This window comes from Cololabis saira, chromosome 9 (assembly GCF_033807715.1).
Source record: "Cololabis saira isolate AMF1-May2022 chromosome 9, fColSai1.1, whole genome shotgun sequence".
Taxonomy (NCBI): domain Eukaryota; kingdom Metazoa; phylum Chordata; class Actinopteri; order Beloniformes; family Belonidae; genus Cololabis; species Cololabis saira.
The window spans coordinates 48,015,610-48,032,473 of record NC_084595.1 but is presented as its reverse complement, the minus strand read 5'-3'; the positions used below and the strand labels follow the sequence as shown (position 1 = coordinate 48,032,473).

General features: G+C 41.8%; 2 protein-coding genes across 4 annotated transcripts in view; both read right to left on the bottom strand.

Moving 5' to 3' along the window:
• Nucleotides 1-8,463: 8,463 nt before the first annotated feature.
• On the bottom strand, nt 8,464-9,769 carry LOC133451330 (putative nuclease HARBI1). The gene is made up of 4 exons (XM_061730295.1): nt 9,337-9,769; nt 9,118-9,230; nt 8,925-9,036; nt 8,464-8,843 (listed from the first exon to the last, which is right to left on the bottom strand). The coding sequence occupies exons 1-4, from the start codon at nt 9,767-9,769 to the stop codon at nt 8,464-8,466; spliced, it is 1,038 nt and encodes a 345-aa protein (XP_061586279.1).
• A 3,725-nt stretch (nt 9,770-13,494) lies between these two features.
• Nucleotides 13,495-16,864, bottom strand: part of noxa1 (NADPH oxidase activator 1) — a 54,630-nt gene continuing 51,260 nt past the window's right edge. For all 3 annotated transcript variants that reach the window (XM_061729703.1, XM_061729704.1, XM_061729705.1), the window contains 2 exons: nt 16,159-16,282; nt 13,495-14,274 (listed from right to left, as the gene is read on the bottom strand). In XM_061729703.1, coding sequence (XP_061585687.1) covers nt 14,171-14,274; nt 16,159-16,282 — 228 coding nt within the window. In that variant the 3' untranslated portion in view covers nt 13,495-14,170. The remainder of the gene's footprint in view (nt 14,275-16,158; nt 16,283-16,864) is intronic.

Genomic DNA, 16,864 nt, shown 5'->3' with positions numbered 1-16,864 from the left:
TATTTAGTATTTTAAAGTGACTTCTCAGAATGTTCGAGGGACGAAATTGAAAATCCCTTTTTTGCTATCCCCTTACAAATGCATCTTCTTTTTGATTTCTTCTTGATTTATTTATTTAATTGGTATTAGTTTTGGATTGACTGTACATCGGATTTTGGGTGATTTTGATTGATTTATTTTTTATTTTCTCCTCCACCTCTTTTTTTCCTTTTTTTTGGGGATCGTTCATACAGGTAGGCTACTCATCAGGGAAAGCAAAGGGGTTTTGGCGGTCCCTGAATATGCGTTCTCTTCGGAGGGATCCTCTCACGATCCGCGCACCGAGCTCCACTGGATTCTCTTCGAAAGGGCATGCCATTTTCCAAGAGAGCTGATTGGTCAGTGGGCGGTGCTTTTATACCCGGCGATCTGTATCTGGAACATAACCTGCTCCGGAGCAGGTTAGCTGTTCAGCATAAGTTACCATGGCGATGTACCCCGGTAAGAAGTGAACCACCGTCGTAGTCCTGAAAACCCAGGGTTAAACCTGAAGTTACCTCGCTAACCCCAAATCCTGCTTCGTAGTACAGGCCCCAGAACAGAAGTCCAGGTCAGTTTACTGCATTATTAACACAACACTGGACTTACTGCTAACACAGTTTACTGCATTATTAACACAACACTTACTGCTAAGACTTCATGATGAAATAAAAGAACTTCGCTCAAGCCTGGATTACGACTACATCCAGAAGTTAGGGCAGTCAAACAACTCCCTTCAAACCTCTGTCAAAACACAGACCTGAGGGGTATTCCAGGAAGCAGGTTCAACAAATTCCGAGTTTAAACCTGAGCTCCGAGTTGACTTATCCTGAGAAAGGAAAGTCGGAGTTTTCGGTTCCAGAACAGCTGATATGAATTAGTTCAATCAATTCTGAGTTTGTTCAGCTTGAGCTAAGCGCGTGCGTGAGGGATATAAAAAGCCATCATGTGTAGAGCGCTGAAACAAGGATTCACCATGGCAACCGGCGAAAAACAAACGAGCGACCTACTTCACGCCAATGGAATCGGAAGTTCTAATCCGTGCATATGGCGAATATGAGAGCACATTCAGGAAAAAAGGTAACACAGCTGCAGCAGCGAAGGAGAGACAATCGGCATGGGAGAAAATTGCTGCCCGAGTCAATGCGTAAGTTTGAATGCAGTATTCATTTAACATTTAAGCACACTTTCTTATAATATTACAGACGAAAACAGTGTTGGAATGGTATTGAATGAATTTTCTTTGTCATTTAGATGCAACCCCACAGGCGCAAAGCGCACTTGGCAGCAGCTGAAGATCAAACATAAAAATATAATTCAGACAGGTAAGGCATAATTTGGTTGGGCCTATACCTCACGTCAGTTTTAATCATATTTGATATATATATATGCATACATACATATTCAGTGGCCATTTCTGGCTTTATCCCGATTAACAGTTGAGTTCTGCTCAGCCAACAGAAAGAAGGCAGAGGCCCGCAAAACGGGTGGAGGGCCACCGCCCCCACCACTGACTGTTGCCGAAGAGCTGGCCCTGAGCCAGAACACTGGAAGACCAGCGGCTGAAGGCATTCATGGAGGGAGCTCATCTGAGCCACTCACCCCCCAAGACACAAGTGCCTACATACGTGGTAAGTGTGTGTGTGTGTGTGTGTATGTATATATATATATATATATATATATAATTATTTTTTTTTTTTTACTCATCTGTTATGGGTGTTTCATTTTTCCCAACAGTTACTGATGGTGTTGTCTATCTCGTGGAACATCCTGCTACAACAGACCTCCCTGCAGTTGTAAGTACTCAATACTCCAGAGATTTTGCCACATATTGTTGAAGTATACCGAGACAGAATGCTTGTCTTCATCACAGGATGGTGGAGATGATGATGATGATGATGATGATGATGATGATGATGATGATGATGAAGACACAGTGTCTGCCCCCACGGAGAGGGATTCGGAGAGGCCTACAGAGGTAGTAGACCCTATACATCTCAATATTATGTATGGTAGCCACTGATAGTTTTCTTGACATTCCTGTGTGGAAGTTGGAGTTTGACATGTACACTGAAGTGATGTGAACAAATCATGAAACATCTGCCTATTCTTATCCTTTTTAACAGAGCGTGCCTGGCCACTACCAGGAGGAGGGTCCATCAACATCTGCAGCACAGCTTAACACAGTGAGATGATCAGTAAATATACCAGGGTACTTCTGCATGTGACTACAGAATTTAATGTCATCCTTATGTCATCTGGTTCCACAGTTACCAGTAAAGGAGCTGTACAGACGGCATCTAATTAAAACAATGGCAAAAACGCACAAGGAGATGGCAAAAATTGACAAGGAAATGGCAAAAACGGACAAGGAAATGGCAAAAATGGACATGGAAATGTCATATTTGAACCAGAATATCAAAAAAACTACTCTGGAAATAGAAATACTCGAACACAGATTAGAGGTGGGTGTATATATATACACAGGTGAAATATGTTGATTGTTGGAATAATATAGGCCTATGAATACTGACTGTTGCTTTTGTATTTTTTTTTCTTTTTTTGAAAATTTTATTTATAAGATTTTTCCAGTATAAAACACATACAAAATAACAGACAGGATATAATGAAAAAAAACCCAACAAAAAAACAGATCAGGACCAAACAAAACAAAAACAAAACAAAACAGACTGCCAGAAGGGATATAGTCACGTAATAGTGACACTTATGCATGTCAGCTCACATACAGAGTCAGGGTATACAGGTAGAATAAAAAGTCCAGGACAGAGTCCACGGTGTCCAAAAGGCGAGGTCCAAGTGTAGGCAAGGGGGCGGAATAGAAGAATCCAGCATCACTGGTCCAGAGGGCGATGTCTACCATTTTTAATATACTCAATAAAGGGTCCCCAGGCATCCAGGAACTTGTAGCGGATGTCTGACAGAGTATACCGGATTTCTTCCAGGTAGATACAAGATACCATGTCGTTCAACCACTTCTTGAAACAGGGGGGAGAAACTGATTTCCAGTCTCTAAGGATAACTCTTTTTGCTACCACCATGCCGAACATAAGGGCTTGCTGCAATGATGAGGGAAGAGTGAGAGAGAAGTTGTAGCAACCAAATAATATCAAATGACTATCAGGGGTCAACTGTTTACCATATATAACACTATACAAATGAAAAACATCGACCCAGAAGTTCTGAAGCTTAGGGCAGGACCAGAAATGGTGACCCAGCGTACCATCATCTAGTTTACATTTATCACAGATAGCAGAAACCGAAGGAAAAATCCGGTTCAGTTTGGCCTTGGAATAATGCAGACGATGAATGACCTTACATTGAATAAGTTGAAGTCTGGCATTGATGGAGCAGGACTTGATCCTCTTAAGGCCCTGAGCCCACAGCTCGTCAGAAATCTCCATCCCAATATCTGATACCCAGGCTTCTTTGATATGGAGAGAAGGGGCAGCCAAATCGAAAAGATCAACAAACTGAGAAATCAAGTGTTTAGATGTGGGGGGTTTGGACATAAGCTCATAAAAACTGTGTTGCACCGGCAAAGCTTCAAAGTGAGGGATAGATTGTTTAGTAAAGTTTCTGACTTGTAAATATCGGAAAAAGTGGCTGGAGGGGAGGCTGAATTTCTCCTGCAACTGAGTAAAAGAGGCAAAGTGGTTATTAATGTAAAGGTCTTTGACGGAAGACAAGCCCTTATCGGACCACTGTAAAAAAGCAGAATCCGTCGTGCCTGGTTTGAAACTAGGATTTTGACAAATAGGAGCGTGGGTAGACAGACCAGGGATGTTCAGCACACTCTTAATCTGTTTCAAAATTTTACAAGTGTTATGCATAACAAAATCATCCTTAAAGCATTTAGGAGGTAGATTCAATTTCGAAAATATGATGGAAGGAGGCACCTGCATGGGCTGAAGCTATCTGAGTCTCAATTTCAGGCCAACAGGGACCTAGAAAAACGCTCCGGCGGGCCACAGCAGTAGAGTGACTCCAAAAAACCATAGCTCTGGCGTTACAGGCCCAATAGTAGTGGCGAAAGACAGGGAGGCCAAGACCTCCATCTGCTGCAGGCTTCTGTAGGTGTGCCTTAGAGATACGAGGAGGTTTATCCGCCCAAATAAAAGGAGTAATGATAGAATCTATCAGCTTGAAGAAAGAGGCTGTGAGATATATAGGAATGTTTTGAAAGAGGTACATACATTTTGGAAGAACTACCATCTTAACGATATTAACACGGCCAATTAACGAGAGAGGAAGAAGCCTCCATTTATCTGTCATACTTTTGAGTTTGTCAGTGAGGGTAGAATAATTCAACTTAAAAAGAAGTTTTGGGTTCCTGGGGATGGTGATTCCGAGATACACGAAGGACTCTGTGGAAACTTTAAATGGTAAGTTATTGAGAAAGGCGGGGTCAAGCCCGTCGGACAGGGGCATGAACAGACTCTTATCCCAGTTGATGGTAAAACCAGAGAGTTCCCCAAAGTTCTTTATAAGATTTAAAAGTGGTGTGAGGGACAACCTAACATCAGACAAAGTCAGGATCACGTCGTCTGCGTATAGAGCAATAGGGCTATCAGGTGCGCCGTGCCCAATGCCTTTAATCTGAGGACAAGATCTAATGGCGATAGCAAGGGGCTCTAAAGCGAGAGCAAAGAGCAAGGGAGAGAGGCTGCATCCCTGTCTAGTTCTGCGTTGTAATAAGAAGGAAGGAGATCTGTCGTGATTGGTCAAGACAGAGGACTTGGGACAAGCGTAGAGCATTTTTAAAAGAGACGTGAATTTACCGCCAAAGCCGAACTTCTGGAGTGTCATGAACATAAACCTCCATTCAATTTGATCAAATGCCTGCCTAGCATCCAATAAGATAACAGCAGAGTGCGATGATTTTGTGAGGTATATAGTATTTAACAGACGGCGAGTATTGGAGAAAGCAAATCTGTCCGGAATAAAGCCTGACTGGTCAGGATGAATTAGTGTGCCAACATGTTCTTTTAATCGATTAGTCAGAACTTTCGCAATAATCTTTTGATCGCTGTTCAGGAGGCTTAAAGGACGATAAGACGCAACATCAGTGCTATCCCTGTCTTTTTTCAGGAGGAAGCAGATATGTGCATCATATATGCTGCTGGGAAATATTCCATCTATCACAGAACAATTAATCATGCGATGAAGAAGAGGGGAAATTATGTCGATATGTTTTTTATAGAATTCTATTCCAAAGCCATCAGGCCCACAGGCCTTACCATTAGGAAAGGAACGAATCGCTGTTTTTATTTCCTCCAGCGTGATATTGGAATCCAGTTCTAGCTTAGCAGCTTCATTAAGAGTCGGAACGTTCAAGGAGTTGAGGAAACCATCCAGGTCAGCGTCACTGGGGTTAGCTTTGGAAGTATACAACCGACTGAAAAAATCTAAAAATCTAGCATTAATCAGTTCGGGATCAGTTATCAGTTGTCCAGTGGCGGAGGAGATTTTGTGAATTGCCCTGTCAGCCTGTATGCCTTTTAGTTGCCTCGCAAGTAATTTATCAGGTTTATCGCCTAGCTCCTAGCTGAGTTTGTGGATATAACTTCCGACCTGATCTCCCAACAACTGATTATACTCATACTTCACCTTTAACATGGCACTAAGGGTACCTTCATCCTTCGTGTTGCGGAAATTATCCTCCAACACTGCTAATTCTTCTTCGATAGCTGCAAAACGTCTCAACCTGGACCTTTTGGTGGACGATTGATATGAGATAATATGGCCCCGTAGTACTACCTTAAAAGACTCCCAAAGAACTGAGTCGGAGACTGCCCCTTTATCGTTGTCAAGCTGAAAATCTGAAATCTTAGCCAATATGTAGTCATGAAATGTTTTATCTGAGTTAAGAGAGGGATTACATTTCCAGCCATATGAAGGTTTACGGAGGTTAAAATCAAATTGGATTGAAAGGGGAGCATGATCAGACACTAAAATACTATGATATGTTGAGCTAACCGTGTGTGGGATTAGTTTTGAGTCTACTATGAAATGATCGATTCTGGTGAAACTACCATGTACAGGAGAAAAGAAAGAATATTGCCTATCGAGGGGATGCTGAAGCCTCCAAATATCAACTAAATCAAACGATTTCACCAAATCATTGAGAACTGTTACAGATTTCAACAATGGGGCAGCTTTATTGGAAGATCTGTCCAACAGAGGGTCAAGATAGCAGTTGAAGTCACCCCCAATGATTATATTATGAGTATTATATTCTGCAACCAGATTAAAGACTTTACGAAAAAAGTCAGGGCAGTCAAAATTGGGGGCATAGATATTTAAGAGAGCCAAAGGGAACGAATTGATTGCACCGGTGACAAGTACGTATCTCCCACCTGGGTCTGTTGTTATCAGAATCAGAATCAGAAAAGCTTTATTGCCAGGTCAGACATAATCAGACGAGAGAACTTGACTCCGGTTTACACCGATGGCACCATTAATACAGACGCCAGTTATTGAGTCGAATACGAACGGAATAGATTTGCGGATAAGGATGGCAACCCCTCTCGCCTTGGACGAAAAAGTAGATTGGTACACTTGCGACACCCATAGTGATCTCAAACGTCTCTGCTCAGTGGGTTGGATGTGGGTCTCCTGCAAAAAAATTATATCGGACGACAAGGATTTCAGATGTGAGAATACTTTCCCCCTCTTTAGTGCCTTACCAAGACCTCTACAATTCCACGAAGTAAAGGTAACAGGACTCATGCCATTAGAAACAAAATTAGCCTGCATTTAATAAACAAAAGAACAGAGGATGAGGGCTGACATAACAAAGACGATGATAAACTGGCAGTTTAAAACACACAGAAAACAAGCAAAAACCCCCAAAAAACCCAAAAGTCGCAAAAAAAACTATGCGACAGAACCCTCTAGCCATTGTGGAGGCTGCCGGGTAACAGAGGAAACTAAGCTGTAAAACCCAAAAAACTGGCCTATCCTAATGGCTCCAAGTGCTCCTCCAAATTTAGTAGTAACAATAAAGTGCACCTACAAGAACAAAAATTATAACAAGCTGATGCTTAAACCCATACTGGGATGTTTGAGGTAGTGAAATACAAATGTATAAGTGGTAGAAAAAAATAAATAAAAAAGAAAATCACACCGAAGTGGACCAGACTGGGCTGGACAATATAAAAAATTAGTTTCAGAGTCCAGATGGGTTAGAAAGGGAGAAAAAAAAAAAAAAAAAAGGGGAGGGGGAGGAGGGAGGGAAAAGGAAAGGGAGGGGGAGGAGAGAGGGGGAAAAAAAGAGAAAAAAAAAGTCACGCTCCCAGGCTGAAAACTAGATGTTGATAATTCAACTCCCTGCATTAAATGGAAGTAAACATCTACTGTACACCAAACAGTCATGATTTTTCAGTCAGTGTAGTGGCAAACCGTTCCGCATCCGCTGGTGACTCGAAGACGTTGACCGTGTTGTTGTGAACAACGTGGAGTTTGGCTGGGAAGCGCAGCGCGCACTTAGCGCCGGCTTCCACGAGCCTCCTCCTCACGGCGATGAATGCCTGGCGCTGAGTTGAAACCTCGGACTTATAATCGGGGAATATCGACACCCTCTGGCCGTTGTACTGCAGCGGGGCTTTTTGGCAGCCAATCCGGAAAATGCTGGCCAGGTCGCAGTCGTTATGGATTCTTGCGATGATTATCCACGGTCGCTCGTTGGCGAGAGGCTTGGGCTTCAGGCTGCGGTGCGCTCGGTCTATTTTGACTGGCTTGGGGAAGTTGTCACGGCCGAGAAGCTCCGGTATCAGCTGCGAGACAAACTCAGTTGGGCGACCGTTTTCTTCTCCCTCTTTAATACCCACGATCCTGATGTTAAGCCTGCGGGAGCGACCCTCCAAGTCATTAACTTTAGCTTTGAGGCGCCCGTTGGCCTCCATTAGCTCTTTGCATGTCGCCTCCAGTGCCGAGACGCGGCCGTCAGTGGTCGACATAGCCGCGTCCATGTCATCCAGACGGTGCCCGGTTTCGCGGTGTTCTTTTTGGAGGGAGGATAAGCATGTTTCAATGGAGTCAAGGCGCCCCTCCAACGACTTCTTTAGGTCGTTCACAAGCGTGCAAACCTTGGCGAGCTCGGTGCTCTGGTTAGCAATGGCGGCCAATATGAGGCCGGAGGAGTCAGTTGAGATAGCCTGTGGTGGCTTCTTAGCTTCTTCTTTCTTAGGTGGCATGGCAAAAGAACGATGTGCCGCGGGTTAGGGTGAAAAATAGCGTCACGGGAGCGAAAAAATGAACATTCAGGTGCAGTAATTTAGGAAAATGGAGGTAGCAACGTGGAGCTCCGACAAAACACGTCTACTCCATTACAACGCACAAGCGCCCCCCCTGTTGCTTTTGTATTTGTAGGAAATAAAGAAGAAATGAAAAGTTGTTGAAATGTTTTTATTTCACAGTTGAAGCTTAATGTGAGAAATGGTTCTGGCAGATGATGTCCCGGACCGCTCTTCCATCCTGGACATCTGCAGGGTGGATGGGCTGGTCTTCCTCAGGGTCATCCATTTGTATGGCAGGGTGTTGCTCTCCTCTAATAAGGGCAATATTATGGAGAACAACACATGCCACTATAATGTCACAAGCCCGCTCTGGGGATACCCTGAGTCTACGCAGGCACTGGAACCGGGATTTTAAAATGCCTAATGTCATTTCTACCCGGGCTCTAGTCCTGCAGTGGGCCACATTGAACCGCTGTTGGGGGCCCGGCTCAGGGTCAGGGTAAGGGGTCAAAAGAGAGGGCATGCATGGGTACCCTCTGTCCCCAAGCAGGTAGCCATCAAACTCTCCTGTAATTATATAGTGAATACATTTTGAGTGTGTTAAAAGAGGGAATCAAGGGAATGATATTTGGACAAAGCTTTACTTACCATGTGCAAATCTGTTGCTCAGGGTACACTTACGGTATATGCGTGAGTCATGTACAGAGCCGGGCCACTTGGCTTCAACATTAGTGATCATGTGTGCAGCATCACACATGATCTTGGCAGTGCAGAGAATGAGACGTTAGTCGCAGTATATTGTGATGTATAGTCTGTTATTGTAAGACAGTAGTCAATGTACCTGCACATTAATGCTGTGGAAGGACTTCCTATTCACATAGTCTCCTTCATTTATGGAAGGAGCAGTGATGGGAATGTGTGTCCCATCAATGCAGCCTATCACATTTGGAAGTCCTGCAAAAAAAATTATTGATCCCAGTCAGAGGTAGCAGCCAAATGTCATTAACAGAATTATCATTTGAAATATCATCACTTTCATAATTATTTCTATATCACTCACCTGCAATCCTGTGGAATTCCTCTTTATTGGCCCTAAGAGCTTTGTGCCCAGGGAAAACTACAAATGCATGTAGTAGGCGTTTCAGTGCTAGGCAAACTTTTCTCACTGCTCTACAGGCAGTTGCTTTGCCAATATGCTCTGCGTCGCCAATATTGTAGAGGAAACTTCCATTTGCAAAAAAACGAAGTGCAACACAAAGAATTTGCTCAGGACTGGGAGCACGTCCGCGGTTTGTGATGTTGTAAATTTGTGGCCGGAGAATGTTGGTCAGGTAAATAATAGAGGGTGAAGAAAAACGGTAACGTTCTATGAGGTACTCATCGGGGAAAGACAAAATATCGAGTCTGAGTCTTAACATTCTCTCCCGTCGTAAGGCATTGCGAATAATTTCTGATTCAGCTTCAATCGGATTCCGGAGGAAAGGACACTCCATGTCGGCTTCAGACTCAGCAGGAGGGAGGAGTCAGAGAGACACTCAGCTCAGGCTTTATTGAAGTAAACCTGGTACCGAGCAGGTTAGGTTCACAGGCTCAGTTGCCGCAGTAACTGATTCAGAATTTGAGTTAACTCGCTTTCTGGAACTGAAAACTCCGGATTTCCCTCATCTCAGGCTTAACAAGCTCAGGATTTTCACTAAACCCGCTTCCTGGAATACCCCTTTGGTCATGAAAGAAAACTAAAACGTGAAAGAAACCAGACTGGACATACAAACCAGAACCAGCGAGACAAAACGCCCATCAAACCCAGAAACACTGGTTAATTTTTTTTTTTATTTGATTTGATTTATTTTGTACATGTAAAAAACAATTTGAGATAAGAAAACAAAACTAAAGAATTTCACACTTGATATCTTAATTTACACATGCAAAAAGGAGTAGGAAGAATTGTAAACTTATTTAAAGCAGCACAACGTAACTTTCAGCTTTTCTGAGTTTGGCGGCTCCTTTGGACAAAAGCGGTAGTGCTTTACCAGAAAGAACACTACGTTTCCCATGAGCACCAGCGCGTACTGCCGGAAAACTCCTGTCCCGTTTGTTTTGATGAAAGAAGACGGGGCGCTTTTCTGTTTCACCAAGTGAACAGACGGAATGCAAAAAAAAAAAAAGATCTTAAACTGCTGGAAAGGAACTGGAATTTACCGGGATACCTTAATTAAGGAAGCCAGGGAGTGGTATATGGAGAAAATAATGATTATTAACGGTCTGGATCCATATGAAATCCTTACTGAAGAATGGAGCTCCTCGTCGGAGCGCCACTCTTTAAAAAGGATTTCTGCCGCAGTTTTGCACAACCACCGTCTTAGGCTACCTTGTTTAGTAGTGTTTGGCAGCTGCTTTGGTAAATGTTTGACTCGCCATTTGTTTCAATAAATTTGTATAATAGTACAACATATAGTACATGTTTTGTATCCCTTCTTTTTTCTTTTTTTACTGCTATATTATGTTGAAGAGGCTCCGAGGCTTGAGCAATATTTTTGTTTTCCTCGTGAGATTATTTTTTTCCTCTGCAGCTACAAATAAGAGTTAATATTTTTTCCTCAACAAACTAGTTTTATCTGAAGATTACGTCCACTGCCAATCCAGGAAGCAGGAACACACGGAGACACACGTCAATCACTGGAAATCTGCAACAAAAACCACAAACAAAACACAAAACCGACACGGAGCCGACCAAAACACGAGCAGTAATCGACCCAAATCACAGTCTGAGCTAAGCTACCACTAACTAACCCCAACAACTACAGAGCAAGCATTGAGGTGAACAAGCCTGTGTGTGTGTGTGTGTGTGTGTGTGTGTGTGTGTGTGTGTGTGTGTGTGTGTGTGTGTGTGTGTGTGTGTGTGTGTGTGTGTGTGTGTGTGTGTGTGTGTGTGTGTGTGTATATATGTATATGATCATGTGTGTGTGTGTGTGTGTGTGTATGTATATGTTTGTGTGGCTGTGTATGTGTGTGTATACGTATGTGACTGAATGATGTGTGTGTAAAGGTGCGGGTATACTTCTGCGTCACACACACGCAGAGCACACGGCGCACCCGTGACGTCGTCACGAATCCTTCGGACTTCTCCGTCTCTCCATTTGGTCGCGGTGCAGTACCCCCCGCGGCCACTAGTTAGCGATCTTTTTCTGAATGGTTTATCCGACTTTTTCCGGTCACAGTAAATCAAAGAGATAAGGACAACTATTGTGCAAAAAACAAAAACAAAAAAAATCACATATAAACGAAGAAAAGAGCCCTGGAAGTTCACTACTGATTCAAACCGGAAACCGGAAATGCTTCGCTTTCAAACGAACCAATCACAGCCCTCTCGGTCTGCGTGTGGTCTGCGTCTCCTCGACGCGTAGTTACAATTTTCAGGAGGTGCACGTCAGAGACGGCGCATGTGACGGCGTGTCCTCTGCGTGTCCAAAAACCACACGCCGTAGACACGGCGTCGTTTTGACGCAGAAGTATAATTCAGCCTTAATAGTCTTATCAAAGCTCCACCTGAAGTGTATCTATAGTGGGGGAGGGGGGGAGCAACCCCGCCACCCGCGAGACCAGAGGCCGACAAGGAAGAACCCGGAACCCAGGCCACCAGCAACCCCACAGAGGGGAGAAGTAGGAGGGAGGCAACCCACCGCCAGCCCCCCCAGCAGCGGCCGGGGGGGGCAACGACAAGGGAAGAAGCAGCCAGGGATCCCATGGTGATATTGGTCTGAAAGTTAAATACAACACAGAACATGAGCTCAGTTTTATTGGTACCTATTCCTGTGTAATGCAGAATGAATGATGTTTGTGAATGAGTTAGCATGTGGCTAACTTAGCCGTGCTGTGGCTCAGCACTATTAAATCATAATCAGGTATTAAGATGAGGTGCAATCCTGTTACATGCTCTCACCTTTTTATCAAATCTTTACTTGCAAATATAATCTAATGCATATCAGTTGAATAATAAAAGCCAGTTTGATGAAGACATATCATAATAATTGGTGGGTTTTCTTTTTTCCTCTCTCCCTTTTTAGCACCATTGTCATATTTCTTTTCTTTGAATTAAAAAAGAATACGACTCTGTGTTTGACAACTGCTACTTTGTGTTATTTTATAACTTTTTGTTTGTTTGGTTTTTTTTTTGGAAATTTTTTTTTTAATTGTGTAATTTGTTTTTGCTTTTTATTATTACGGCCGGAGCACTGACAGTGCGAAGGCCCTATTGTATTTGTAGGATTTTTTTTTTCCTACTTCTTCTTCTTCCGACGAAAGGAGGGCCTTTTTTCCCCCTAAACGTGCCTCAAAAGTCACCAAATTTTGCACCAAGCCAGGCCTGGTGAAAAATGTGATATTTAATGTTTTGCATTAATGGGCGTGGCCTAATGGCTCAACAGCACCCCCTAGAAAACTTACCTCGTACCTCAAGCCCCACAATACGGTTTGACGTACATGCACGAAAATCGGTACACACCTGTATCATGTCGCAACTTAAAGAAAAGTTTCTCGGCGCCATGGCCGAAACCCAACAGGAAGTCGGCCATTTTGAATTAATCGTGTCATTTTGGCGCAATAAATGCCATTTCTTCGGCGCCCAAACCGTAACGTGCACCCAGGTGTGTTATACATCAAAATGTGCGTCTCCATCCTGCGACAACGGGCATTATTTTTCTCAGTCAAAAGCGTTACCGTGGCGACGATAGACGCCAAAAAGCGCGCCCCCCCTTCATCTGATTGGTCGATATCTGATAGTTCCTACTTTCTGCCATAACTTTTGAATGGTTTGGTATAGAGACTCGTGGGTGGTGTCATCCGCTAAATGTCCAGGCCTGAAGAATCTACATGCAAGTCATACAAGCTTCCACTGCAGCCTGAATGTGCACGAGGGTGCGAGGGCCCGTTCATCGCTGCTTGCAGCTTTAATTTTTTTTATTATTTTATCATTTTATTTTTATCCTTACTTGAGGAGTGAGCAGCTTCTTTTCACCAGACAGGGTGGGGCTTCTCTGACCGGACGTTGCGTGTGGAAGGGTCACCTTATTCCAGCCAGATTCCATTTTGAATTTTACACATTTTAAAAGAATGTCACTATAGAACCTGTTGGAGTAGTGGTTAGGGGTTGGACTGCTTATGTCCATATGTGAGGGAAGTGTGTGAGATAAATAAGGAATTTGTCATACCACATGCTATGTTGCAAAGTTCAAATTCAGTTTTATTATTGTTGTATATATTTGTTTTTATTCATTTTGTGAGGACTAAATATTCTAACTAGTAAACGGTGGTAATTCTCACGAACATTGTAAGATTAATTAGACAGCTTCAGTGTCTTTATAATGAGAAAATATCTAAGTAGTTTGCAGTCACCATCAAATACAGATTAAAAAAGGTCTATTTAGGTCAGTAATGTAATATACAATACATCAGCATTCTCGTGTATTTCTTTTCAAGGTACCAGTAGTATATAGTTTTATACAAACATATTCATTAGCGTCATAAAAATGAGATGGTCTTCTACTTCAAAGACAAGGAGACAACTATGGACAAGGCTACACAACATAAAAGCATCATTATTTTCATCATGAAAACATTTGAATGTTGAGTGAACCAGTAAGCATAAGATTTGGGATGCTAAATCATTTATCTGGTAGCATCTGTGGAGTATACTTTTTCATAACACTCTTCTGTATGGGAGTGTGGAGATTCATAACGAGAGGAGAATAATACAAGTAATATTCTTAACCACTAAAGAAATAAATGATACCATATAGGACAAAAACAGAGTAGTATGATGAAATCATTGAGTATACTATATGGCCTAATAGGTATCAGTTTATTGGAGATTACTGACTACAAAAACATGAACTATTTTAAAATTCTGAGCCCTGGATGATGTCATTCTCCTTGTAGGCAAAGCAGCTGGGGAAGATGCCGATATTTCCTGCACAGTGTCCTTCCAGCCATTCTTCATTTACTACAAGAAAGAAGGAGAGGGGCACATGAAAATTTGATGTTAACATATCATGTTCATGGTTATTTGAAATATTTTCCCGCCAAATGTAAACTAGCTGATGATTTATTCTAAGTTTCTGAGGTAGATAAATAATCTGAAAAAAAAAATCAGTTTCAAACCTTCACACCTTTCACTCGCCCCTCATAAATTATACATCAAAACTAAGCTATTTTTGTTGGATGTCAGAAAATATGTCTGGCACTGGTTTCATTTTTGTCAAATTTGCTCAGATCTTTATCAGGAGAGTGAGAGTGCCAATGTTAAACCTATTTTCAGAATGGGACCCTAGGACAGATGAACAACAGATGACTTCTTCAGAGCAGGTTTCTTTTAACTTGTTTAAATTCGATAATTAAAGTCTCTACCGTCATAAAAATTACAGCATTTTTGCTCCTTTTCTTCCTTCCACAACTTTGAGCTTCCTTGAATCTAAAGGCTTTTTTATCTTCATACATTTAAAAAATGTTGTGTTATTTCAACTGTAATTCTATGCTACAATTAGGAAGTGATTACAAAATCATTTAAAATCATAAAACAATGATTGAAGTACTGCAAAAGCTTCTAAATTATAAAATAAATGATCATGGGGCAACATTTGTATCCCCTCTAGGTTTGAATAAATAATAAGGGACAGACCAAACACAGTCTCTCTGCACACATTATTATTTATATTTATATTTATATATAACTATTTTAACATTTCTAAACACAAAAACACGAAAGCGTCCTTGATAATTCAATAATACAATAGGTTCATGTTAAGGACATCCGTTTTAATTAGTTCTCCTTCGATTATGACATGTTATTTATGCTCAGTAGGCACAGGAGGTTTGTTATGTATTGTTATGAGGCCTATTTCAATTAAATTCAATTCAATTTTATTTGTATAGCGTCTAATACAACAGATGTTGTCTCTAGACGCTTTCCAGAGAACCAGAACACGAACACGAACATAAACATAAACATAAACATAAACCCCCGAGCAATTATTATATAAACAATGGCAGGTAAAAACTCCCATAGTGGGAGAAAAGCCATAAGCCAAACAGTGGCAAGGAAAAACTCCCCTTTAAACCCAAAAACTAGAGAGCCAGCATGCAGGTGAACAAGCCAGTGTGTATGTCTATGTGTGTGTGTGTGTGTATGTATATGATTGTGTGTGTGTGTGTGTGTGTGTGTGTGTGTGTGTGTGTGTGTGTGTGTGTGTGTGTGTGTGTGTGTGTGTGTGTGTGTGTGTGTGTGTGTGTGTGTGTATATATATATGTATATGATCGTGTGTGTGTGTGTGTGTGTGTGTGTGTGTGTGTGTGTGTGTATATATATATATATATATATATATATATATATATATATATATATATATATATATATATATATGCGTGTGACTGTGTGTGTGTGTGTGTGTGTGTGTGTGTGTGTGTGTGTGTGTGTGTGTGTGTGTGTGTGTGTGTGTGTAATAAACCAAACAAAGCGTATCTATAGTGGGGGAGGGGGGGGAGCAACCCTGCCACCCGCGAGACCAGAGGCCGACACGGAAGAGCCCGGAACCCAGGCCACCGGCAACCCCACAGAGGGGAGAAGTAGGAGGGAGGCAACCCACCGCCTATATATATATATATATATATATATATATATATATGTATATATATATATATATATGTATATATATATATATATATATATATATATGTCTGTTGTGCATGATATAAATAAAGCTTGAATTGTGTTCTCTAGGTTTTTCCTTTGGTCTAGCAGATAAAAAAACACGAAATCCTAACCCTAACAGCCCTTTAACAGATTAAATGTTTTTTACTGCTGTGCTAAGATCTGTAACGCAAATCTCACCTTCACCCAGGATGTCAATAGTGTCTCCTTCATTGAACTCCAAGTCCTCTGGGCCTTGAGCAGAGTAGTCATACAGTGCCAGCATCTGGTAGAGAATTGTGCGGTTGGCTAAGGGGTCTTCTTTCTAAAGAAATTAAATTAAAAACAATGTTAGAAAATGAAAATCATTAGATATGCACTGTGTGTACAACAAAGTAGATGAAAACAACATGGATTATCTTTTAGGAGATTATAGGAGACAAAATAATAATTGAAAATTAAAGCTGCAAGCAGTGATGAACGGGCCCTCGCACTCACATTCCTAGGTCAATAATACTATAAAAAGTGCCTTTGCTGTTCACATAAAACTCAACTTATCATCATAAGCATATCAGAAATGACACCATCCACGACTCTCTCTGTCAAACCATTCAAAAGTTATGGCAGAAAATAGGAACTATGAAATATAGACCAATCAGAAGAAGGGGCGGAGCCAATTTACACAAATTAAGGTTAAGGACTCTAAACCAAATCCAATGACACCACCCACGACTCTTTATGTCAAACCATTCAAAAGTTGAGTGTGCATTTGTGCAAATTTATGGCAGAAAATAGGAACTATCAAATATCGACCAATCAGAAGAAGGGGCGGGGCTAATTTGCACCAATTATGGTCAAGGACTCAAAACAATGTCCGATGACACCATTCACGAGTCTTTATGTCAAA